The sequence below is a fragment of the Lathamus discolor genome, chromosome 7, assembly GCF_037157495.1.
Source record: "Lathamus discolor isolate bLatDis1 chromosome 7, bLatDis1.hap1, whole genome shotgun sequence".
NCBI lineage: Eukaryota > Metazoa > Chordata > Aves > Psittaciformes > Psittacidae > Lathamus > Lathamus discolor.
The window spans coordinates 9,027,265-9,054,981 of record NC_088890.1 but is presented as its reverse complement, the minus strand read 5'-3'; the positions used below and the strand labels follow the sequence as shown (position 1 = coordinate 9,054,981).

At 39.0% G+C, this 27,717-nt stretch overlaps 1 protein-coding gene across 1 annotated transcript in view; it reads left to right on the top strand.

Annotated features, from left to right (window-relative positions):
- Positions 1-237: 237 nt before the first annotated feature.
- The window catches only part of IL17RD (interleukin 17 receptor D), a 46,956-nt gene continuing 19,476 nt past the window's right edge, over positions 238-27,717 (top strand). Inside the window, exons 1-2 of the mRNA XM_065687600.1 lie at positions 238-421; positions 27,405-27,462. Of these exons, the coding sequence (XP_065543672.1) occupies positions 290-421; positions 27,405-27,462 (190 nt within the window). The 5' untranslated portion in view covers positions 238-289. The remainder of the gene's footprint in view (positions 422-27,404; positions 27,463-27,717) is intronic.

The window sequence follows — 27,717 nt, the reverse complement described above, 5'->3', positions numbered from 1 at the left end:
GCTGCTCCCCCCGTTATGTTTCCGGAGGGGGTACCAGCCGCTCCGGTCTGGCGGAGAGGGGCCCCGCGTACGGAGCGCTGCCGGGGCGCGGAGCACGCACGGAGGGGCGTCGGGAGGCGCTGGTGCCGCCGAGCCCCCGGCCCGGGCCGGGAGGGGCCGTCCCGCGGGGGGCGGTGGGGCCGGGCCGGGCACATGCGGGGAGGAGCCCCCCGCCCCGGCCGGTAGCGCGCATGCACACAGCGGCGGCAGTGGCCGCTGAGCCCCGGCGGAGCTGGGCTTGCTGCGGGCCATGGCAGCTGGGTTGGAGCTCGGCTCTCTCCTCTTGGCCCTCGTCGCCTCTTTTGGTGGCCACCAGCCCGCTGGGGCCGCTGGAGGAGCCAGCGGCAGGAGGGGGGCAGCAGCCGAAGCCTGCGGAGGGAGGGTGAGTGGAGCAAAGCGCTGTTGCTGCTCGGTCCCCCGCGCGGGCAGCCGCGTTCGCGGGGTGCCGTGTGTTAGGGGGTGTCGAGAGCCGCCCCCCTGGGGTGCCGGGCGCTGACCGGGCAGCGCCGCTGGGGGGGGCACGGCCCCTTGGGGCAGCGGGCTGCTGCCGCGGGGAAAGCGTCCTCGGCCGCTAATAAAGCTGCCCCGGGGCGCTGCGTCTGGTACTTGGTTAACTTGCGGCCCGCAGAGAGGGTGGCATGTCCCGGGAAGGGACCTGTACGGGTGTCTCGGCCGGGGGTGGGAGGCAGTCCTCGACCAGGGAGGGCGAAAAAGTCACTCGACGGATCCTTCGCCACCAGCTCTCGCCTCCCTTAGGTCGACCTGCGCTGCGAGGAGGATAAAAGCGATCTCTTGGGCTTTGTTATTTTAATGATGCGAGGCCGGCTTGGGGTCTTAGCTTCAGGCCTGATCATTATACAGAGGATGTAGGAAATTTACGGGACGGGGAAAGGGGGAGGAAGGTGATAAACGTTTTGTTACTTGGTCTTTGCCTTTTGTTCCTGTTTCTGGTGTGTTTTGCTGTCAGACTTTTCTTGTTTGCTGTCCCTGTTTTGTGTGTGCGTTTCTACATAACTTTGAGTTGTGGTTTTTTGTGTGTGTGTGCTCTTGTTTCTTTCCTTTCTCCCGATGTGTAGTTACAAGCGTAGTTGAAGCGTGGTGATCCAGGAACTGGAGGGAACAGAACTGACTTTCATTGCATTTCCTTTTTGTTAGACTGTCACTAAGGATTTTCTTCGTCTTAGATCAGCTCCTTTGAGAACGTTACAGCAGCACGCAGTTCAGGAGTTTGTAGGGCATGGTTTAATAAGGCGAAAGCATTGGAAAATGTGTTAAAAAATGTGGAAAAACAAACTTCAAATCCTGATAAAGCTTGAGACCTGAATGTTTGTGTTGGTTGGAACTCCCTTAAGGTTTACATTCGCCCGTTAGGTCTTTTTAACTGTGAAAATGAGGAATAAAATGTTTTGGCGCAGTGTCTCTATTGTATGTTTCGCCAGATGTGCGCAGGATGCTGCACAGGCTCGTAACCGCCGCTGTGCATGTTTCTGTCAAGTTTTGCGTCAGCTATCAAGTAAATTATCGCTATTAAAAAGTTGTAACACTTGATTAGTGTATTTTGGCCTTTACAGAAATACTCAGATGCAGTTTGTATTGGATTTATTTTTGCTTACATGATGTAATTGTGTGTGTGAAACCAGAATGTACTGCGATACAATTATTTCGATTTAATTATTTTGGCTGTCTCTTAGATCAGCAAAAATCACACTTTCCAATTAGCTTAAGCCACCCTTTGTCTGTATTGCTCACAACCTGTGTAACATTTCAGCTTATTAAATACTTGCACTTGTTTCTGGTTTCATTATGTTTTTTCAGTTTCAAGTTCAGACTGCCCTCACCAATTTATTAGGTATCTTGACTGTTTAGTTATAACTTCATAGTCTGATTTTGTAATACCAGTCTCTCTTATGATTGCCTTCATAACTAGGGCTGGGCAGCATTTGTTAGAGTAATGACTGCAGGATGGTACCCATTGTCTCAGTTATGTGCTATTTATCTTGGTCTGCATGTAAGTTTTGAGTAGACTTGACATACTATTAAATGACTGATGGCCCCTCTAACACATTGTCTGCTCTGGAGCAGGGTTGCCTTTGAAGTAGTACCCTGTAGGAAGTAAAGAGACTATTTGCTCTATTAAAATTCCTTGGTATTTCCTCTGTTTAACCACAGGCCACTTCCCCTCTGCCACTCTAAACACTGCAGGGACACTGACTGATTGAAAAGACACAAGCCCTGAAGTGATTGTATCCTATTCAAATAGATACTCTTATGGCAGGTTATTTATAAGTAGTGTCTAATTAATGTATGTTAAGGGCATGAATAAATCTTAGCTTTCCTTATACAGGAAATAAAAATGTCTAGATTGCATTAAATGAAACAGTTGAATTGAGGTAATTCTCAGTGGCATAAATAAACAATCTAGAAAAGTATCAGTTAACTTTTAATAGTTGTTTAAGGAGAAATAAGATGTAGGTAGCTGGGTGTTTGTATGTAGGTTTAGATACACAAGTTGGATACTTTCTGCTGCCAAAACTATGACTGTGTGGTGCTCTTCCCACCCAGTTAAGTCTTTTTTTTATTGTTTGAATGTTGTTTTTGGAAATCAGTGGTTCACCCTGGTACATTAATGCAGTAATACTCATTTTCATTTCACGCTGCAAAATACGGTTTTAAGTTCCCTCAGTATTTTGTAGGAGTAAAAGCTTGACTTGCTGAGAATGTATTACTGGACTATGATTAAAAGAATGTGGTGAGGAAGTATTTGATGTTTTGGTTCATAGCTTCTGACAGTATTGTTAATAGCTAATTTTTTCAAAGGTAAAGTGTTCAGAGGTTTGTTTTTTTTAACCACTTCCATTGTATTAATCACTTTCTCTAGTAATATTCCTGCGTTTGTCTTGCGAGATCAACATATGTCTGCAGCAGGAAAGAAGGTAACAGCAGGATGAGTAACTTAACGTTACTGTTGCAAAGAATTATCAGTGATTTCAGCAGGCCCAGGGTTTTAGAATTTGGATTGACTTTCCTACATCTGGGATTTCTTTCATTGATGTTTAACAGAAATTTTAATGTATTTCTACATTGAATGTTATTTCAGATTAGGGTTCACTTGAAGCAGAATAGTATCGCAAAGTAGCTTTCCATATGGATAATCTTTCCATATGCATGGCCTTACTACATCATATGCATACCTTTATCCAGAAAAAATAAATCAGGGAAGGGCCCCTTTTAATCTAGAATAAGTATGTCCACATGGGAAGCTAGTCTGGAAAAGCAGTCTCTGAATTTTTTCATGCTATAAACAAGCCATGAAGCGTACAGAGAAGACAGACGGGGACTCTCTTGAGTTGAATATATTTCAGATTCATTTATTCGGTGTTAAACACATGAACAACTTTACTCTCAAGTCGTTGTGTAGATTCTAATGGGACTGCACACATGAGTAATTTTTTTCGTGTGTTTAATTCCTCTGAAGTTCCTGGCTCTGAGCCATGTTCAGTATAAAGCTTAAATTTAATGAGGCTGTATGATGAAAAAGAATAAATAATACAGCATTTTAGCAGACACCCACCTAATCCATCCCGTTAGCAGAGAGTTGTACCTTCCTTTGCTAAGCAAAGGTTATTATATATACTGGGGTTCTCTGTTCCTGAGCATTCTTCCCTGAAACTCTCCCTGTGTCATCTTTATTTAAGGAGCCTGCTATTTCCTTTCTTCTTTCATAGCAGGCTCTGAAGATCCCCATTTCCTACCGTTCCACTATCAGGAGCATTGCCTGTGTCTTTATTCTTTAGGCTCATGCTGCTATGTCCCTACTTTGTCTCCTCAAGCATCCCTCCCAGCACACACTCATTCTTCTCTACAGGATTTTCTAAGCACAGAGCTAGGTCATACTGAAATAATTTTCCCTACTAAATACATGTTTTGGGAACTTTATTTAGGAGTAAAAATACCCTGTAAAATGATAAGAGATATTTTACCAAAGTTTTAATTTCTCCCCTTTTTTATTATTATTTTCTAACAGTTAAACAAAATCAGATTTTCTCTTGCAGAGTAGTTACAAATTGTAAAGGGTATTGACCAGAACACAGACCTAAGTTGAAGCATGGTGGAAGGTGTTAATGTTTGCCATCAGGGTGTTCTTTAATCTAACTCTTCCAGAGTTGGCTGAAAGCTCTGCAAACCAGATGCCAGCAGTTCTGTATCCTCCAGTTTTTAGGAATTTTTAGAATCAGTAGATTTCTCTCCTTTGGCCTATGGAAGAATGTGATAGTCTTTCAGAATTGATTCAATGTGTTGTTTAAAGCTTAGTGTGTTTCTCTGGTTGGATATGATGCAATATGTTGAGTGCAAGGCTTTGCAAGCATGGTCAGTCATGCAGGTAGGCATCTGTATCACTTTTGTTTAGCTTAGCTTAGAATTTGGCTTCAAGCTCATTCCAGGTTTGGTGGTCTTTAAGTTTCATTTATCAAGTAATGTAGCAGAGAATGTGACCCCATTTTTACTCCAGCGTCAGAAAGTACTGATGACCATCTACCTATTAAAGTTGACTCAAAAATGCAGAAAGTGTTTATTTAGCTTATTTAGTGCTTATTTAGATGATTCTGTGATTCTGTGAATGTGTCCTCAGGAACTCTGAGGCTATACAGTTTAAATACTGGGTTTTCAGAAATAATATTCAGACACAGCACCTAGAGAACAAAATTATAGAAGCATTAGCTTGCTTATGTAATTGAAGCTAGCTCTCAGTGTTAGCAAAGTGTCTAGTCCCTTGCATGTTTCTGTGGAATTGGGGAATTTGAATATGATTCTAATTCATAAGCTATTGACTTATGATCTAGTTGGAAATGCCCCTGCTCATTGCAGAGGACTAGATGATCTTTGAAGGTCCCTTCCAACTCAGACTATTCTATGATTCTATGTCTTAACAAGGTCTCTGCAGCTGAAGTCTTACGGGACTGTTACAGATCTGATAAATTTCCTCTCTAGATCGTATCCCTTAGTTTAAATGTTGAACTCCACTCACTGCCTTACTTGCCCCAAAATCTGCTTTTGAGTAAGAGTAGTGATTGCTGTATCACACTTGGTAATCTAAAAACTTGAGACACTTATTTAAGAACAAGTTCTGCTTTCATAGATTAATACTTTATAGTCCACTGGTGAAAAGCTGCTAAGCTCATGATTAGATGATGCTGGCTTTTCTTTAGTTAATTATTTGGTAATGTTAATATAACAAGGATGTTACTTAATTAAAACTGCAACATTTAAAGGGTGTTTAATAAGGACCAGCTGTCCTTTCCGACAGATCAGTCTAAAGATGATGAAACAAAGCTTTGATGTTAGCTTGCCTGCTTAATTCTGCTCTGAGGCTGAATTTTACCCATAAATTCAGCATGCTTTTTTAGAAGCAAACAAGGTAAAAGGAGTGTGAAGCATTACCAGAGAACTGTTAAATTTGAATACCATTTTTAAAAGTAAAAATACTTTTTTAATTTCTTTGGTTTTTACATTTCCTGCTACCAGCACAGTGAAGTGTGTTTAAACACAACTTTTTTCTTGAAACTTTAGGTTAATGCTGATGCTTCTGTATCACGTGTTGTTCCTGTATTTAAAAATGAACATTATTCATAAGTACATCACACCTAAAAAAGTCATGAAAGTTATATTAAATACATAGATGTTTATTTATTGCATCCTTCTCCCTGTGTGAATTATCCAAAATCATTTTATGGAAGTGCAAATTACGGTAACTTAAAATAAGGCTATGTCAGTACATGTTAAGTACTTAATTTTAGGTTATGGTAATGTGAGACTTTATTTAAGGATCAAAATTTTAAAGTGTAAACTTGAAAAAGGGTTTTATCCCTTCATGCATGTGATACTTTACAGTTGTTGCATTGTCCAGCTGTTCGGCTTCTCCAGCTCTTCTCAAGAGGAGTCACCCAAAAATTCTACATGGTTTTCTCATAAAGACTTTAACCAGATGCATACTTACTAAAGTAGTGAATACAGGCATATGTCAGTAATGGGTAGACTTGCTTCTGTTGTTTCAATACAATGTTTATTTAACAGAAACTTAAATATTACCACTTTAATTATCCAGAATTCTGCCAGCCGAGCCAGGGTGTAAATGTGTATTTTAACATGCTTGAACCTATTTTACTTAATAAATTGTGCTTTCAACATCATATCTAAGATGACATTTCTGGATTTAAAAAAGTATTGTTGACCTACCTCTGCGTACTGGAGAAGGTGCTCCTTATCAAATGGGTGCAGTGCTGTAAAACAAGCAGATGCGACTTTTGGAAGTGTGCCAAACCGTATAGACAATAAATATTAAGGAAGAAAGTGCAGTCAAGAAATATTTCTTAATAAACTATAGTGGCTGTTCAGTTTTCTCTGGGTCTATGCATATCAAGTGTTCTGCCTTACAGATTACTTCTTGTTTTCCACCAAAACTGAGGAGATTCTCACTAACCCTGTTTCTAATGAATATATAAATTCTTCATGCTGTATTTTGTTAAGTTTATAAATATAACTGCAGGCTCTTAACTGGGTTTGGTTTCAGCCTATCAGCAGTGTTTTTTCATCTGACTTAAACCACTTTGAACATAGACTTTTTTGGTTGGCCATGTGTATAGATGAGGGCGTGAGTTTTGTTTTTGAAAAGGGGGTTGGAGTAATCCGTTTTACAGTGATGATGCATCAGGTAACTCTGTATCAGCGAGTTTTTGCTGAGTCTTCTAGTAATGCAGATTTCAGTGGGTCTCTTGGCCAAGCTTTCTGTCTTACAAATTGCTTTGCAGGCAAGCTGGTACCTGGTGTGTTAATCACTCTTCATGGAGCCTGTTCTCTTAGGTAGATCAGTCAAGTACTTTGGGAGGTACTGTCCATATGCACTGTTTCTTGACTGAAGAATAGCAGTGGGCTTCTGGTTAATTTATGGTGTGGCTGCAGTGAAGAACATGATTCTGAGGAAACAAGCTTACTGTGATTTAATGGTACCCCAGAGGAGTTGTTGGAAGTGAGTTTAGCTAAAGCCTATCCAGTAGAAAGAGCACTAAAATGTGGAACATTTATGACAAGGCAGTTTAGAGCAGCTGCCAGTCCAGCAGTAACTGCCAGTCATACCTGTGTGGGGTTTGACTAAATTCTCATTCCTGCCCAAAGTACAGTGTTTAGACTTCTAAACACAGTGGGATTGGAGGTGAAAGAGATGGAAAGAGCACCAGAGGGGCCTGTTATGGTAAAGACAGATGAGGATGCACAGCTGATGGTTCTGGAGTAAGTTCTAGAATAGCTCACTGGGGAAGTCGAGGATATTCTAAGAACACATTTCAGTTATTTGAGGGTTGGTTTCTTTTCCTAAAAGTAAAACTGAAAACCCAACAAACTTCAGGAACCCACTGAGGAAGCCTTAAAGTAAGGAAATTTGAAGATTAACAAGAAGTTACCTGTTAAGTGGCTGTTTCCATACTTTTTAAGCCCACTGCATTCATTGATAGGCTCTTTAGGCAGTAGGTGATGAATGCCTTCAAACAGGTGGATGAATTCTTTGTATTGGCTTAGGAAAGTAGCTGTCTCCTCCTGCCAGAGCCATACAGTACGTTAAACCCCCCCTTTAACTTGAATTAAGCAATCCATTAATGGCCGTAGATGAGTTCCTTAAACCAAAATGAGCAGGATAAAAGAGTTAAGTATGAAATAATTTTCTTAGTATGCTAGCAGTAATTAGGGCTGGAATCATGGCTAACAAACCCTTTTGAATAGGTTGAAGTAGAAATGAAATAAGAGTAATTTTGGTATCAACCTACAGGTGTGCATGATGCAGAGCAGAAGGGGTAGGGACTGCTTTTCTTTAGATGACCAAAGAATCCTTGCTCTGGCATTTCACTGGTATGACTCTGTACCTCTGAAAAGCTGTCAAGGCCTTCTGGGAGAGGGCCAGGCACTTCTAGGGCAGGTAGGAACTAAAAGAGTGATAGCTCACCTACTGCATGAAAAACACTGATGCTGGCTACAAGACAAGTGAGCAGTGTTTTCAGTGAAGTGTCAAAATCTATCAGTAGTACATAAATGGATATCGAACATATGAAATTTATGTCAGCAATCCGTTAAATGCTTTAAATTAAAGTTAAATGCTTAACTTTAAGTTAAATGCTTTAAATCCCTTATTATGGTCCTCCTTCATGTTGCCTCAAGTTTAGAGCTGTAGATGCATGAGCACCCTTTTATGCATCTGGTCTTGGGCTGTTATTCAGCAAGACAGTAAACCTGGTTTTGAAGCACATCACTCATGCTGCTTATTCTGTATGTGCCCAAATCATAGAATCATAGAATAGTTGGGTTGGAAAGGACCTTAAGATAATCTAGTTCCAGCCCCCCTGCTATGGGCAGGGATGCCTCACACTAGACCATGTTGCCCATTCTGTCCAACATAGAATCATAGAGTGTGAGAGCGTTGTCCTGCGAGGTTTTATGGTCAATTAGGTGTTATACCTGTGCTTGCAGGCCTGAAAGCCTAAACTCTGAAATGTATGTTCTGATTAATTCAGCAGAATTGGAGTTGTGTGCCCATGACTTACCTGAATCAAATTTGTACCCCTTGGTGACCTGACATTGTACAGAGGCGGCTGTGAAATGAGCTCTGTGTTGACAGATGCACCTTCTTGTTGGCAGCATGGAGTCTGCAAGCTAGCAGCCTTTAAGTATCTACTCAGCCTTTTGCTTTTCCTTTACAAATGCTGTACAGAGCGTTACATGTCACAGGAATGCAGGGATCATTGTAATGCCTTTGAGAGAAGCGCTGCTGAAATGCATTCGTCTGTTTTCTGTAACCTTTGTATTTTGATGATCTAACATGGGAAGTACAAGCTCCTTCAGTGCTGGAACCCTGGGCTGACAGAAACTCTAAGGGACAAATGGGAACATGCGGAGTTCAAAGGACTCCAACTAAACATGTGTGTGAGGTCGTAAGTTGCTGTAATGGGTGGGTGTCATACTAACAACTGGACAACAGCAGGTTGAGTCTTGAGGCTGCTGTGTAGAGGAGATGATAAGCACACAATTCTTGGAACTGTACCTTCTGTCCTTAAAGGTTTCCAAAGAATTGATTCCTATCAATCTCTCTATATGAAATCTCTTCTCTTACAAAATTGTATGTAATAACTTGCTATACCCACTCTAATATGACAATGCTGGATTTTCCTCATGGTTGGTGGGCAGACTTGGATTTTAATTTCTGACCTTCCCTATGTTCTTCACTCTCCTATCAGTGGGAGGGACTAGATATTTCTGATCTTACTTCTGGCTACATTCAAATCCAACCAAGCAATCAGTGACTTCTCTGACTTTTTTTGTATACGGCTGTGGGAAAATTCCTGGTTGGCTGGCTATGAATTAATGAAAATCCTCAGCATGCTTCACTAATGATAGCTCCTGTGGCTTTAAAAATGCTATTCCCTTTTTTAATTTGAGGAAGGTCACAGAGGTTTACAAAAACTAAGAAAAGAAAACTTAACATCTGGTTGTGCTCTGCTGATGACTGCTTTTGTGTGAAGAAAGTTATGGCGTCTCCTCGGCATCAAACACATTCAAGGTGATCCTTTCTAAGAACTCTTGGCAAGAATACTTTTCAAACTATGTTTTCCAATTAATTTTGCTTTGTATTTTCAAATGGAGGGGTTTAGTCCTCCATGGGAATCCTACACTCATAGTATTGTCACTTAAAATGCACTCTACCTTATAAAATAAACTTATTTTCTAGAGTTTTGTATTTGTAACATCAAAACTTAGGTATGTTTCTAATATTTTCCTTTAAAGTTGTAGAACTCCAAGCTTAAAACAAGCTCTTAGGTTAGATTCTAGGATTCATGAAAGGAGATTTTCTTTTGTGTTTGCATATCCATAGAAGTAGAGTTTTGTCTAGCTGCATAAGGACTTCCAGCGAGTAATCTGATTGGTAAAAGTCCCCTTTATAATTTTAATTTTACAGGATACAAATTGTTTTTCTTTTCAATGCAGATTAAAACTGTGTGTGAATTTAGTTCAGCTAGTAGGAAAGCGTAATAGCGGAATGTTTAGTTCCAAACAGTAAGTCTTCTAAATTGTTGAAACTAGAAGCTATCCGCTGCTCAGTTCAACATGTGTATTCCAGGTGTGACTGGCCTGGAATAAGAAAGCATTAAAAAATACAACTTTAGAGACTTCTAGTAGTCACATTATCTTTTTGCAATGATTTCACATACTGTATTCAGGCCTCTGCTTGTCATCTTCTTGTGGACACAACTCCTCAATCTGTTTCCTATTAAACATAGGATACTGAGGGTTTTGTTGAGTGGGTTTTTTTTGTTAGTTTCTGTTGTTTGTTGGGTTTTTTGTTTTGTTGAAAGAGCTAAAATCCTACCTGTTAAAATCAGTGGCAGAACTGTGACTTCCATCCTGATGGGATTTTGTCTTTTACACCTCAAGTGGCTTATGCCGTGTGGTTACCCAGCACTCAGCAGCTGTGACTGTCCTCAGTGCAAAAGCTGCGTGCTTAGCACGCTTGGAAATGAAGCCTCTTCTCGCTTTGCTTATTTGTGTCCGTGGGAATATTACTACCCACTAAGCTGGGACACCCGTTCAGAATGCTGTCCATTTCCAAAGTTAATCCCGTGAGGAGAGTTTCTGGGTGAATATTCTCAGTGCAGGGCAGTGTTGCAGACAGTGGGGCTAACTGGGAGCCAGGGAGCTGACTGCCAGAAGCAGGATAGCTGTGTCAGTGGGGCATCATACCTAGTTCAGAGCAGTTAGCTGGCATGGCAGCTGCTGATCCTTAGGGGCTTTCTTGATAATAGCTCTCTTCAGTCTGAGTGTGGCGTAGGTGTGTTCTGGAACAACCCATACAGCCTGTTGGTCATAGAGTGGGTAGTGCAGTGTGGCGTTATCTTGGCTTATCACATAGTAATAACTTCCTCTACAAAGAGGCCCTGAGGGATAGATTTTATTATATGTTTTTTAAATGCACCACAGTAACTTTGGGTACAGCTGTGCCCAGACAGTTTCCCTGTCTGTGCTGTTCAGGTGCCAGTCCATATCTTTGTCTCAAAGCCCTGGTAAAGCCTGCTTGCACTGCTTCATACTCCTCCAATTTCTATGGAGATCAGTGTTATCTCCCTGCCTGGGCTTGCCCCTAATTACAGGCAGTAGTAACAAAATGAGTATGGAAGTTGGAACCAGTAAGTTGTGCAATTTACTCTGAGCATAAAGACTGCTCTGCCTGGATGAGCTTCAAATATCGTGTGGGAAGGGGATGTTGCTGAATCACAAACCCTTTTTGGCAAAGTTCTCAAGCTTGTGCTGGGCTTCTTTGCCTTGAAGTCTTAGAGATACGGGGTATAAATGGGTGATTTAAGTTCACCCTGTAAGTGTGAACAGATCCTTAGAAGCTTTGAGTGGGATTCTGGAAAAGAATGGAGTGCCCTAACTCCTATTAACTTTCAATGGGATTTGTTCTCTTTTGTGCCTCAGGGTGTAGTTACATTTTATGTTGACTCTGCAGTGAAGCTGATTAGTGAAATTTTCACTCCCATCTGCTTCCTCCCACTTTGGTCTTGCTATTTGTCCTTCCCTTCCCACCTGTTTTAATGCACCTGCTTGTGAGCTGCATTGTAAATGACATTATTAAAACTGTTTGCATTGAAAGTACCCCTACTTTCCTTTTTTCTTTTCCTTCCTTTCACAACTGGGGTCATTTTGATGGCATGAATAAAATGAGGTCCCCATGCAGTCATGTTAGGTATAGGTCCGGACGTGCTGAACTATAGCACAAAGGAGGAGCAAAGGACTGGACAGGGGAGTTGAGAAATCCCTAAGCTAATTTAGTGATTGAGATGCTCCATATATCTACTGAGATACTTTTAAAATTCCCACCCTTGAGGTGTGTTAATTTAGCTACCTTTAAAAAAGCACATCATCAAAGGAACTGAGGTTAGCATAGTGCGCATATATGAAATGTAAGGTCTAAATTAACAAGAATTGTCATGTGAACATTTTTTTCGCCAGTGACTTTTTCACAGGCAAGAAGATGATAATGTTTCAGAAATCACTTCAGCGGCTGTTGAACCGCAGCCAGCTCTGTGGTGGAACAGAGTGCACGGTAACGCTATACAACTCTTCCTGCCAGGAAATGAAGGGTAGGGTATTCATTTGTAACCCGAGGGGGGGACTTCACTCTACAACCTATAGTTTGTGAATGGAATTTGGGCAGATTACCACTAAAATTACAGAATGGCCCACTAGGTCTTCTCCAAGGTTTCATTTTCTTGGCATGCTCTGAAGACAGCATCTCGTGGTAGTACAGTATCTGTGACCGAATTTGTGTAGTTGTGGAGTACAGTCAAGGATTATTCCCCATGATAAAGAGCTTTGACTTTACTGCCTCAGATTTTTTTTCTCTGAGACTTTTTTCTCTCATCTTCTAAGATGCTGCTTAGAAGAAAGGACCAGATGTATAGCCTGATGCTTTGGTTCTAAAAGAATATAGAATGTTTTACTTTTTCTGTTGTATAATAAAAACTACTTCATAGGGTACTTTGCAAAGAATCAGTAACATGCTTTATTGTTTACTTTTTTTTCAGCAAATTATGCTGGGGGTGTTTAATGATTAACTTTACCTTAGGTTCCCTTCTGACAGGACTGATAGGTTAACCACAAAAAAAGTTAAAATGAGAATCAAAAAAACAAAACAAACACATAATTCACCCTGACCCTAACAGGTGAAAAGTTATTGTTCTTATGCTTCTGTAGAACATCAATGGAAACCAAACCTTTATCTTTTATTCATTAGTCAGGAATAATACAGGTTGAGATAGCTTCGGTTTCTCCATACAGTTGCATTTGTAAGAGTAATTCACTAATCATGCCATTCACTTTTGGGGTTCTCTTTCAATAAGGACCACTAGCCGTGAAATGTCATGCAGAGGTTTGAAAATGGGACATTCAGCTCACTAAAGAATGAGCTGTGAGGACAGACTTTCTTTTTCATTACGTTCTGGCAGTAAATGTAGGAATCAAAGCCATGAAGTAAATGATAGAATAACCCCGGTATCATCTAACAGTGCTGATAGATATGGATGACTGTTCTTCAGTGTAGCCATGTGACATTTGGTATATATGTTTTAGTTACTGTTTTTTATATTCCGTTTAACTGCAGAGGTTAGCGATTTGTAAACTCTAGTAGTCTATTTGCATGCTTGTATGTGGAAAGTTGATTTGTAGGTATAGATATGAATGTGTAGTTATAGGTATGAATTCTCCACTTTCCCTCCAATAAGGTTAGATTTTGCTGCAAGGCAGAAAATGATAGTTTCCATGTTTATGTTTTACAAGCAGTAGTGTTGTTTTAAGTTATCATGTACACTGGGAGTAAAACATGCTCGCCTTTGGATTCACATCTCAATTTACTACAATGATGTAATTTTATTTTACTAGACATGAAGGTTTAAACTGAAAGGGGTTTATATTCTGTACTGTATTATCTTCCTGTGCAATGTGTTAGGATTAGATATTTATAAATTCAGTTTAATTTTGATAAAAAGAAGTCGAGTGAAAGTTAGAGAGAAATACTGGTTCAGTAACTCTTTAGTCTGTGTATTTAAATGCCTAAGCTCTTAAAACTTAGGTTGCAGTTCTGGTTTCTTTAATAAGATAATTGCTAGAAGGAAACTTGTTCATGGTATTGACTTTCTATGTAGAATCTTTTGTTAAAGAGATTGCTTCCTGCAGAAGAGAATCAGTGTGCGTGTGTCTTTAAAAATAAGAGGTTAGAAATGATTAGAGATGCTTTTTCAAGTATTTTTAAATTCAGAAGATTTTTTTTTTTCATCATTTGATCAAAGTCCTGTAACCTGTGGCTCTGTTTTTGTTACACATGCTGATGGGCTGTGGATAACATTACATTTTTTCCGCATGAAACTGAACACTTCAAATCCCTAAAGCAGTCTCAAATTTATGGTTAATAAAAGAATTTATTGTACTGGATGTCATCTGTTATATCACTCTGGGAACAGAAACTGGCAGTGAGTGGACAGGAAATATTTCCATTTCAAATCACTTCATCCTATGGTCTAGGGCAAAAAGTGTCTCATTTCGGAGAAATCACTGTGGATACTGGTGTCATACAAGTATTTAATTTTAGAAGAGTGTAATACTTTTTCAAATACTTGTTACTTTATAGTATTTTATGTGAAGATACTACTTATTAATATCATACTTTGTATTTCAGTACTGATCCCTTAACCTTTTCAAGACAGAATGAATAGTAGTAATGTATTTTCAGGTAAATATCTATATATGCCAAGTGAACAGCAGTTCGAAGAGTTACTGTATGGTGGCCAAACTGCTTCAAAGTCTTTTTATTTGTAATTGGTTGTTTTTTTAAGAGTGTGAACTCCTATGTGATGATCAGTTTCTTTCAGCTTAATGGATTTCTTCAAGTTGTCTCCTTTGGAAATATGTTCTAAAGTGTGAGACCCATGGACTGTAATAAGCGGAAACTTCAAGCAGTCAGATTGAAGTTTCTGTGTATTTTTCATGCGTTAAGTAGTATTTGAACAGCTTTACATTTTAAACTATTTAGAGCATTTTAAAGAATTACAGAATCATAAAATTGTTTCGATTGGAACACACCTTTAAGATCATAGAGTCCAACTGTTAGCCCAGCATTGGCAAGTCCACCACTAAACCATGTCCCTAAGTGCCACATTTACACATCTTTTAAACACCCCCAAGGATGGTGGCTCCACCACTTCCCTGGGCAGTCTGACCTAATGCTTGACCCTCTTGCTAGTGCTGTGTTGATTGTGGGTGTCTTGGGGCTGGCACTTCAGGCTGGCCGGAGTTACTGCCGGAGTCCAAGTAACACCATTGTGTAAAAATGGTTCTTGCATTCGTAGATCAGTGTAAATGTTTGCTGGTCATCCAGGGGATGTTATAACCAGGGGTTAAAACTTTCTACGTTTTTATCTTGAGCATGTGTTAACATCCTGAAATAGTCAATTTTTCATTTTCCTACTATTGCACATTAAAATGGGGTTATTAAAAGTTTGGAAACGATTGTGGATTTCCTTTTGTAAAGGATACAGTTTTTTACAAGTACTGTATGGGACTGATTGAAATTCATTTATTGAAAGAGAGGTGTCAGTTTAACTTTTCCGGTGCAAACCAGTTTATCTGGTGTTATTTTGGGGGAAATGGTGTGAGAAGAGCAGATGAGAAGAAAACAGTACCGTGGAGTGGCCATGTGAGTGCTGAGTCTGATGGATAATTTTCATTTGAGTCCTTTGCTTTCAACCAATTAATCACATTTTATTTTATGATTTGACTAAGCTGAGATGGAAGAAAAATGGAATTCATGGTAGTGTTCAAAGGGAAACTATAGAAGTTTAGTATGATTTCCTTCTGAGAGTGTGTGTACCTTCATGTGACATGTATTTGTAAGTAGAGAAATCTGTTTTGAAGCTTTTTCTTTGCTATTTTACAGAGCATGGGTGAGCAGTGAATTCGGTGTGTCTCTTGCCTTGGAGGATCTGGGCTAGAGTAACAAACATTATCAGATTAGGCAGAGATTAAATAGGGTCCAGATAATACTCGCTGTGCTTGCTTGATTGGTTTTTGTCCAATCATGGTAAAATTGTTACACAAAGCTAAGTATTTACTTAAAAGTCAAGAGAAAAGTTAATAAGCCCCATCACTAAAATCAGAGCAGATGATTTTATATCTGACTTGACACCCTGTTTCTGCTAGATTGTAATTCAGTGTCTTGAGCATCGCCTTGCGGAAAACTTAATTGATTGCCACTGTGAATGTGAGCTTTGTTCCTTTGTTTGTTCCTAAATATTTTACAGGTTCCCCCCCTTCCCCCCCAAACCTCAGTAGATTGTATTTTAGCTTTCAAATAGTTCGTGTCAAATTCATATAAGCACTTACTGCCACTTACCCTGATAATTCTGTTACAATAACTTCACCTCACACCTTATTACTAATCAAAACAACTCAGGCCAATAATCCACAAATTATAACGTGGAAAATTGTGCATCTAGTTTCTTTCATAGTGTCAAGCCTTAGCTTATCAACTCTGCATCAGCCAAGTTATTTGGGTGCATGGAATTTTTCTGTTTTGCATACCCAGAAACCAAATCTTAGTAGGGTCAAGATTTGTTACTCAACTTCGGTGACTCAGCAAAGCTTTATAACAAAAAATAGCACTCCCCTTTTAAAGAAAGGAAAATTTTAAACCAAGGATTTGTTGTAGAAGTTGTTACTGTGGATATCATCAAAGGGCATGAAGTGAGATCTGCACCTCGTGATGTCGAGTGGTGTGTATGTGGACACAGGATAAATGGCAGTCCTTTCTCTGAGTACTTTGCTATATGAAGTTATTTCATAGACAGCTGGAGGAAGGGCAATTCTGTTATCCCATTTTACAGATGAGGGGTTAAGGCACAAAAGGTTTTAAATGGCTTGCTCGAAACCTTAAAGCATTTAAAAGAAGTTGTCTTCTTTTAAATTTTGTTAAAGAAAATGTAAATCTTTTTAAGTTGTCTTAAAGCATTAAGAAGTTGCTTGAAGTTGTCTGATACGGTATGGATAAAGCAGGAAATCAATCTGTGTTTCCCAAGTCTCTGAGCAGGGAGAAATCACAAGATGAATCTTCTGTTCAAAACAGGGCAAAAAGTGTTTGTGGGGTGGTTTTGTTGTTGTTGTTTTTTTAATGGTTAGTGCTTCGTAAGGTGTTTCATAGAGACCTGGGTGACAAGAAAAGTGAGGTCAAGAACCTGTTTTCAGCCTTAAGGCTTTAGAATTGTCACCATCCTCCTTTACATGTATGTGCAACACCACAGGAACAAGCTGGTCTGTGGACATTATAAAATACGCCGTGGCGATGATCAGTTACAGCCTCTTGCACCCTGGCACCTAGCCTAGCGTGACCTTTCCAGTGTTACCACAATGGAAACGCTGTGTAAGAATATATCTTTGCTGATTTCTTTTTTCACTTGAACAGCTGATGTGTTTGATACATATTCTAAAATGATTCTTTTATTTCTATCCATTTAAGTGAGGTATGTAAAATAACAGAATAGGATACTCTCTCTTTGGGTTCCTTTCACTGGTAAGGACTTAGTGTGGAATGAGTCTGGATCTTATTGGTGCTGCTTGTGTGGAAACCAGAGGGACTTCTTTAGAACAGCGCAGCAGCGGTATTTTTCCTGAGGCTAAATGCACTTTGTACGCCATTCCTGCATTTTGTTGGAGTAGGCCATGAGAGTGGACCCATATGCCAAGCCTGCATTTATACGTCAGCTTTTTGATTTTAGGTTTCCTGTTATTTTTCCCAAGGTGTGATTTCATATTCTTATTTATGAGTAAGAATGGGAATTTATCATTTAAAAGAAAGCTGCTTTGAAAAGTTATTAAGATGTGGATTTTCTTTGCCAGAGCTTGGTTTTTAATTGGCTAATCCACTTTTAACTAATGATACAAACCCCAAAAGTGCTCCAAGGTTCTAGGAACTGGGTAAGAGCAATCCCTCATGAAAAAGATTTAGAATGAAAATACTGCAAGAGTTTTAAGAGTAGTTAAGCAAGTGGCACCACTGAAGTAATTTAAAGCCCAGGCAGGTTGTGATACAGGTTGTGTCAGTGTTCTAGCAGCTATCACGTTTCATGTCAAGGAGTGTATTAATTAGTATGAAAATGGCAGTTATGAACTAGCCAAGTACTGTATGGATAGAATGTGTAACCTTTGCTTTGGCCTACTTTCAAAAGCACTTAACATGAAATACATAGGAAAAATGCATCTCTTAAACTGTTTTACTTGTTCAAGTGTATTATAAAGTGTGATATCCATAGGGTGTGACTTTTATTAGTGGAAACTGAATGCAGTCAGACTGCAGTTTCAATACTATTTCAAACATTAAATCTCTGTTTAAAAAATTGTATTTAGGTTCCCTATTTTAGTCGTTAAAAACCTCACAAGACTTGGTATCACATAATGCTGAAGAGTTTGCCAGCACAGATATACTTAGAACACAAACATTTCCTCGATTTTTTTTCCATCAGTAACGTTCAGCAGTACTTAATGCTTTTCAAATCCAAGTACTGAAGAGAGATGAGCACATCGGAATATTTGAATGTGTTCTGGCTTCTCTTCCTCCTTTTTTCATTGTGAAAAGCCTCAACAATCTTGATGGCAGAAGCTATTGTGTCATAAAGAGATCATTGAATAGCACAGTTAGGGACAAAATACATGGATTTTGCAGAGCTTGAAAACCAGAACTCTAGGAGAAGAAAGTCAGCCTTGATGATCAGGTGAATTCTGAGGTAAATCTTATTCAAGCTTGGCAGTCCTCAGAGGCATTCTCAAGGAGGTCTCCTCAGAAAGCTGTATTTTGGATGGCTTTATTTTGTTGTGTTCAAATTCCTGGTGTTGATCATCATTTGGCAGAGCTTTTCCTACTTAAACGGCTGTGAGTGGGGAAGCTCCAGTTTGCTTGCAGAGAGGGGCCAGTGTAGCTGGAATATTTGACAGTTATTTCCTCCAAGTATCCTTCAGGTGGATCAGAAGTGTTTGTGCAGCTTTATGCGTATTTCTGACACATTCCAAATGGAGTTTTTTTGCCTGCAGATGATAGCTGTACTCCATAGAGGGTAACCAGGAGTGTGTAAATTCCCTGGCAGCTGAAGCTTTAAATCTGTAGCCACCAAATGTATCTGCCTGTGCCTCTGAAGTTCAACCATGTGGATCCTCAGTACATAGTAAGCAGTGGACCTTCTAATCCTCACTGCTGAATGTATTTCTGCTTAAGCTGTGGGAGTAATTTTCATCTTTGTGGACCAGGACTAGACAGAGGCTCTAAGAAGAAATGTATTTGCTAAAATAATCCCCCCCTGCACTACTGTATAATTCAGCAGCAAGAATTGCTGCGTGACTGTCTCGGGGAGGGGGCAGTAACAATGCGTAGTAGGGGAGGAACCAAAGCCTGTACCTCTAACACAGTTAGAAGGAAGGGCAGCATAACCAAGACTTTGTTTCTGGCTCTGCAGGAAGCCAGCTTATCCAGCTTGTCCATTAACTTTGTGAAAGGAAGAAAGGGAGGAATACTTGATTGCTTCCTGGGGGCAGATTTATAGGGAAAGGTAATTTATTTTATTAGTATAGTTGATGTACAAGTACTTTTACTTCTAACCAAAAAATATTTTTAGTCATTGTGTTTTCTCGCCATCCAGATGTCTGATACAGTTGTTATGCCAGTCTGTTCTGAAGCTATAGCAACCTGCCTCTCACTTTTGATGAGGGGATTGTATAGCATGACTGTACATGGAGTAAATGTGCTTTTTGGTATGTTGTTATTCTTATGTCCCTCATGATACTGAAATTAGTGATGAGTACCTTTTCATGGCTACTGGGTAGATGCCTATCCCATATAAATTCCTAGCTTCTCACTGCCTGAGCCTTTTTAAGTTAAATAGCTCACAGGGATGATAACTTTGGGAAGAAATGTGCGTATCATTTTCAAGATGGTTACTTCATCTGCAAAAACAAGTTTCATGCGAGGTATTAAGAATACTGTTGGGGGAATGGTGAAAGATTCTTTAAAGCTAGAACATGGGATTTTGGCAAGCAAGTAATTGATTTTTCCTGGAGTTGAACCATACTGCTTATGAATTCTCAGTTTTAAAATCTTATGGATGAGTACAATTGTGTGTTTCTAAGTCCGTAAGAATAGGGTTTTATGTACAAAATAATTGCATTACTTCAAAGAGAGGGATTAAGATGGAACAATCCCAAATCCGATCTACTTTAAGTTTTATGAGTTCTGTGGCACTCTAATCAGTAAAGTGGAGTTATTGCTAAGTTACCTTGTGTTCATATTGCCCAGAACCAAAACTTTGGGCTCGTTATATGTTGGTCCTACAAAATTAATGTGCATTAGTCTTCTTTACAGTCATGAGCTCCTGTGGCGATGTAGTACTTTCCTTAGTTGTGCCTGTATGTTTCATTCATGTAAGAATTACAAATAAGTCCCTAAAAATATGCATTTCATATTTTCCAGCTGCAAAGCTCTTAAAGGATTGCAGTGACTTCAGAATAATAGAGGAGAAGGATTAGGACTGGGGGAGATGTTGTGTGAATACACACAAACCAAAATAGACGTGCTATGTCAAATTTTTCACATTCCAGCCTTTATGTGATGTTCTGCTTTAAAGATTTCCTTGCAAGCAGCTGTTCTTATCACTTTCAAAAGTTACAAATCAGATAAACTCACTCTGTACTGCAGATGGAGCATCTCCAGTCTGCTTACTCTAAGCTCATGTGCAATTAAAATCTCCAGCAATGCAGGAAATTTCAGTTTAGAATTTTTTAGGTAGAACAGTTATGAATAAAGCAATTAATTCACATTTGATGACAGTTTCTCTCAGAATTGTGAAGGGTTTTCTGTGTGCACTTTGGCATTAGATTGAGAAGCGAAGAACGAAAAAAGCTGTGCTGAAATAGTCAAAATGGTAAATTGTGTGCTGGCTGAAGCTTAAAATTGAACCTACGGAGTCAATCCTAGTTACTTTTACAGATTTTCTGTTCCTTTGGATGAAACGTGCGGTCAAACAAAGAGCTTGTGCGAGGAGTTTCCAATTTGAAAGGTAGGAATCTGGCAGCAGTACGCTATTAGTGAACTATTTATGATTTTGGAAATAAGTCCCTTTATTTGTTCTCCAGGTACCATTGCATATGCTAGGCTTTAAAGGAAAAAACTTTCTTTTTGGATCTGGCTGACTTGGAAGTACTTGCTGATTTAGGAGAAGCAGCAAGCCTCTATGTGCATAAAATCTTGAAAGATACAGTTCATAGCTCTGAAGTATCGGTCTTCGCTTTCCTTACGTTCTCTCCTTTGAAAGCTACACAGTTTCTTACTGTGGTAAGCAAAATGAAGGAACATCTACGTATATGCTATATATATTAACATAATATATCTATTGTTCTCTCATGCTTCAGTCACCTCTTGAAACCTTCTCTTGATTATCTTCTAATTCTCTTTGAATATCTTTGGGGGAGAAAGTCTGGGCCTCAGTTTATGGCTCTGCATGTTTGCACATTAAGTGAACTTTCAATTAAACGAGTGAAAATACATTATGTAATTTTTTCCTAGACAGGTTAGTTCAGAAGCACTGAGGCATAAGCTAAAATCCAGAGTTTATGCAATTGTTCCTCTAAGTGTGAGGGGCCCTGTGGATACTAACTTCCCACCACAAGAAGACATCTATTCTTTGAGTGGAATAACTAGCTAGCTTGTTCATTTTACAGTGTGCTGTGTTATATGTGAAGCAGTAAGCATGCAGAACAGGCTGCATGCATTTCTCCTCCATTATTTCACGTGAGTTACTCTGTTTGTTGTTTATAGCACACGTCGGTGTTTCTCAAATTAGTTTGTCTTGGGTTCCTCTAAAAACAACTTTCCCATTTGCACCCCCTTCTTTCCTAGTCACAATCATCATTTGCGCACCTGTCTTGGCATGGCTTTGTCTCCCTTCCGAAACACCTCATCTTTCTCCCAGCTGGCCTGCTAGGGGTCATATCTCACAGTTAAGGGAACACTGGTTTAAATACAGACTTCTGGCTTTTGTCCAAATATCCTTAGACATTTCTGTAGTGTTTGTGGGAAGTGCCTATTGTTGGAAAATATTCTGTTGATTCTGGGGGCTTTTCGTTTGTGTGGGGTTTTGTAAGTTTTTAATTTACCAAACTGAAAGTTAGAAATCTGACTTGGAAGTGGAAAATGTCATTTACCAGACTTTGAAAGTTGGGGAAAAAATAAGTGTGACATTGCAAACCCTAGAAAGCTTCTTAGGCAAACCTGCAAATTGCATGGGAGAAATAAGAGCTGGTGCCCTTTTCCTGCTATGCTTTTGCTGGATTGAATTCCTGGGTTTGACTCGGAGATTTAAGATTTTCACGGTAGGCAGCAAATAGCAGAGATGAAATTTGCTTCTGTTGTTAGATTGTGGCTTTAGGAACTGTCTGTTCCTCCAAGTGAACCAGTTGACATACAGTCAGTGAACAGCTGTGTGGGGCCATGTTGCATACAGAAGAGTCAGGCTGTAAATACTTTTCCTAGTATTTCTTCTTTGAGTGATTTCTTACTATCAGACTGACTAATGTTTTAAGGTATCTTTCCACATTGCCTTTTTTCAATAGGAACTAAAATACCCAGGAATGAGGCATAATGAAAAGGCATTTTCATTATGTGGGGTTTGTTTTTTTTTTGGTTCAGTTTAGGTTTGGGTTTGTTTTTTTTTCAGATACACTAAAATTTGGGGTCTTCAATCAGCATGCTTCAACCCCCAAAATCCTAAAAGACCCCTGTGAAGCTGGTATATGGCTATGTGTGTGTACATTTAGGAACCAGCTCATTCTCTGGTAGGATTTAAGTCAGCAGCTGTTCAATTCAATATCCTTTCATGAGAGGAGGAACTTGAGAAAACTATATCTAGCGAAATGGCAGGAGAATTTGTTCAGCCAAAGTGTAATTACTTACGCGGGAAGTCAACCATAAAACTGTGGATAATGTTGTCATTTTGTGAAAAAAGATAGTTAATGATCATAAAAGGTCTGGACAATTATTATACAAATGGAGTATGAGTTCCTTATGTTTGGTTTATGAAAGTAAGTATTACATGTTACTCTTAGAGTTATTTTTCCCAGATTCTTATATGAAGTAGCTTTTTCTTTTTTTTCATTTAGTGGATTAGTACAGTATAAACCCATCAAGCCAGGGTTTAGAATTCATTCTGCAGTCAACGTAATACATACAAGTTCTATAGCAAATATTAGCATGGATTATGTATTTTGTTGTATTCTGTTGAAAGCCATCCAAAATGCAGGTGTATAAATAGTGCAGATAATCTGTTTACTGATGACTGTAGAAATAGAAAATATTTTAACTTGTGTGAAAGCATCAGAAAGCTGTACAATGAAAAGAGCAGATGTCAAATATAAAGCTTTTAGTTTACTGAGCAATGAGTATGATAAACCTTGATTATTCATCTTGATGTTAGAGTTCAAAAACAATTGTTTCTTCAGTTTGCCTTGTGGGAGCATGAAATTAGGACCATGTGTGCATTGATTAACAACATGTGAAAGATGAATCATGATTACTGTTTTGGTCTGGTGCACAAGGCTATGCCTGAGGGATAGTGATTTCCTACCTCCTTTACCAGATCTCTGTAATTAGTGTTAGCATCTATCTGTGTTTCCTAGTATTGATGTTAAAGTGGCTGCCTGACAGTGCCCCTCTTGCCTTTATTAAATGGAAGAGTGTTTGCTCAACAACAGTTGAATGTTGGAGTATATTTCAGTATTATTTGTAAAAATGGTTATTCATAGGACAATTCCGAAAACACCAGTGCTGTCTCTGGCAGGAATTGTCAAATACAAAAAATAGATGTTAATTTAAAATATGAAACTCTCTATGTTCTAGAATAAAAGGAAGAGGGAAAAGTTCAACAATAAAAATTAAGCAGATTTTTTATTTTTTTCCATTGTATTTAATCCCTGCCTCTGATGGCAGACATTAGTTTAACTTTTCTTGGAGGCACATTTAGTTCCTGTGGTTAAAAATCACATTTAAACTTTGTTTCTGGAAGTGTAATCCTTACTCTGTGGCATAGTAATGGGTAGAAAGACTTGTTGTAAGTGCATTTCATTAAGCTGTTACCATAAATGAAGGGTAGGTATTAGAAAAATACAAAGGAACAAAAATACAGGTTAACTTCATGTAATATTCTTTGCCTCTTAGTAATACATGTTGAAAGATGGGTATTTAAATAAAATGCCTGCACATGCCTTGAATATCCAAATGAGTTATTAATTCTTCAGGAGATGATGTGTATTCGTGTTATTCAGAACTGTGCTGATCTAGGGTATCTTAAGATCTTAACATTACCTATTCAAGCTGTTCATGTGGATTGAGGAACAGATCCAACCCTGATTTCTGTGATTTGAGGTGTGTGATATATGATGGAAATGCCCAACATAGATGCAGGATTTGGAGCTTAGTTTACCATGTTTTTCTGTGGTGTTCTGTGCTTTGAGCTCAGATGATCTGAGGTTTAATGTTGTGGATAATATGCCCACACACTCGCTTTTTAATAGATAAGGTTATTTGTAATTTAATCTTGTGTGCATTTCAGCTTCAATTATGTGTTTAAAGATCAGTGGTCTATAGTTCTTGATAAAAGATGTTTTGTCTGTTTTCTTTCCTATGTATTCCTTCTCAGTCAGTGTGCATAGAACTATGTGGACCAAAGGGATTTTGTAGCCAGGCAATGGAGGTTTGCTTTCTAGTAAGGTTCAGAATAAAATACAAGCTGCATGTAAATTCAACAAAGGTTAGTGGTTAATTAGCTAAGAATGCAGAGCCCTAAGGCCGTAACATTAGTAGTTATAAAGTATGATGCTCTAAACAAGTTGTCTCAGCTATAAGCCATTTAAATAGCAGAGTTAATTTATGGGTTAAAACAAGGGACTGCTTCCTGGAAGAGTACATTTTTAAACTTAGAGCAGTAACTACTTGTAGGATTAATACCAAAGTTTAGCATGACGGAATTGTCTGACCAGCTTACATGCTTTAGCGTGTTACTGATGCGACAGTTATATAGTTCAACAGTTTAAGGTGACCCTCATTTTCTTGCAAATTACTGCAGGCTTTGTTCAACTTCTGTACACTTTGGAGCAAATTTTTACAACCAGTAAGTGCCATGGGCTGCTTAAGTTCAGCTGCGTTTGCCTTACGTTATATTTCCTTTTTGCATTTGCTGTATTAATGATAGTGATATATTGATTTCTCCCTAACTGTTACGTGTTTTATGATGTCACCATAATTGCAACAGAAATGCAATTAAAGGTGCCATGACACCTTTACACTGCTACATTGTACTTTTGAATACACGGGATATAAAAGATATATCTAATGAATTAAATGACTTGTGCTAACTTTCTTTGGGGTTTGGTGACATTTGTCCCTCAAAACTTCAGCTCTAGGACACAAAAGGAAGACAGGTAAAAATTAAATTATATGATGTTTATCTGCATTTATAAATATGAAAGCTCAGTACTCTTTTTTTTTAATCAAACACAATGTCTTTGTTTTGCTGTAGCAGTAGTACGTTAAATGACATTTAGTTTAAGCGAAACAGAAAATGAGTCAGAATTGAACAGGTATTAATGGAAGAGCTAAGACTTAAAAAAACTCGACGCCTTCCTGCTTCAGGAAACAGCTTTGTGTAACAGCATGTTTAATGCCAAACTAAATCAAAGTTAAACAAATGAAAAGCCACCTAAGAAGGTGACATTACAAATTTAACTTCTAACAATATTATCAAGATCTGATTTGCTTTCATCCTTTAGGTAGCATTTTACCTTTTTTTTTTTTTTTAAACGGTAACTGAACTTATACCTTGTTTTTCTTCCTACCTGCCTGTTTCTGACTATTAAGTGACATAGAGTGAACATTTAGGAGTGATCCTGACAGCATCCAGTTACCGTTTGAGTCCTTTTATACTGTTAACTTCTGCTCTCTACATTGTAGTACTAAACCCAGGTACACTTCTATGGTGTCAATGGGTGGTATTTTTTTAATGATAATGGTAAATACGATGTTATTTGCCTTTGCCTTTCAGGGCAAATGATACTACTCTATAAAAATCCTTGTTCCAGTTTTCAACCTTGCCTCTGGTGAGTGTGATGCAATATTTTGTGTTTCATAACCAATTTTAGTGATTTCTGAAGGCTAAGGTGAAATTCTTTTCCATAGCTATAGAAGAGAGAGCAGACTTACCAATCTGCATACGTGTCTGGACTTACGCTTGGGAGAGTAATAGGAGAGTTCTCTGACTGGTCCTCAGTTGCTGTGACACTGGCAAGAATGGCAGTATTTGCTTTAATAGTTTTTGATAACAGGAAAAGGTGTCTGATGTAGTGTAATGGATTTCTGCAGTATGATCTTCTCCTGGAAAAGTCATGGGATACATCATCTGAATTACCTTGGCTGGAAATCCACTCTTTCATTTGTTCTTCATTAACTGGTTGTTGATTTTAGCCAATAATCAATGGGAAGGTTGAAATTTAAATTCTCCGTCTGTGTTTTTGTCTAATTAAGTTCTTCTCAGCAAGGCTTTCTTTAAAAAGTTTACAACACATGATAAAATGACTGAGGCCTCCCACTTAAAAAAAAAACCCAACAGAAAAGTGATCCAGTACATAAACCACATCAGACATGGAAACGTAAATTCCACCGGAGTTATATCAGGCACAGAAACATGAATTACATATAATTATATCTGCATAAGATAAATTGATGAAAGATAGATGTAGGCACGTACCTAGACATTGGACATTGATACTCTCTCTGTAGTAATTTTCTCAAATGTACAATTTGGGTGTGCTGATGAACCAGGCCCATAAGCCACTTTACATAACCATGGCTTACTGTACCTCAATTTAGGCTAAGCTTTGAGTTCTGTGTAGTTCTTGTGAGCATTGAATAATATTAGATTTAGGAAAAAAGGATTACTTGATTATAGATAAATTTAGTGTGTGCTGAAAATGCGGTGGGTCAGTTTGCCCAATAGACAAACAGGAAAGAGTGTCCTTCAGACACCTGTTTGGAGCTGAAGAGTGTCTGAGAGGTGATGAGTTCTCTTTAACCAGTTCTTGTACTGTTTCGCTCCTGCCTTTTAATTTCTTTCCTGAAAATGACCTTCACCAAGGAAAGAGAGCTGAAGTGCTATGAGCACAGAGCTTGGCTTTGTCGCTCCTTATTTTCATTGGAACTTCTGATACTCTTTTTCGTGACTGCAGAATTGACATTAGCTTTTCCTGACTGACGTTCTCTTTTCTTGCCCTGGAGAGCCCAATCTGATTTGTCATTAAACCCTGATTAAAGATGTGGGGTTTGTACGGGTATGTTTAACCTGGGTGGTAGAAGTTGGGAACATCACAACACTTTCAGAAGTAAGTGATTTGCATCTGCTGGGGTCATACTACTTAAGTCACAATTTCATGTCTTCATGCAAATACTACCTTCAGACTTCAATTTCTCTTTGTTTTCACCTCTTTGATTATTACAGTTGCTGACAGGTGAGTGCATGCAGATGTGTACAATCTGTTCTGTCGTTGCCTGTGGCCAGACTGGTGGGTAATGTGCCAGAACAGAAGGAGAAAAGTCACAAGCTCGTTCGTTCTCCAGTGAACTATTTACAGAATAAAAATCTACATGAGTTCAAAATAGGTTGCTTTATTTAAATTATTTTCTTGCTATTTCTCTACAGGGGCTGTCATCAGTCAGCAGGAACAGTGGACTGCTCAATATCACCTTTAAATATGACAGTAAGTTGAAAAATTGCGCTATAAACAGAAAGATAAAGGACTCCATCACAGCTGTCAGTATATAGGAACATGTGAGCACAGGTCTTATATGGAACATCTGAGGGAACTGGGGTTGTTTAGTCTGGAGAACAGAAGACTCAGGGGGGACATTATTGCTCTCTAAAACTACCTAAAAGGAGGATGAAGTGAGGAGGTGCCTGGTCTCTTCTCCCAAGTAACGAGTGATGGGAAGCGGCTTCAAGCTGTGCCAGGATG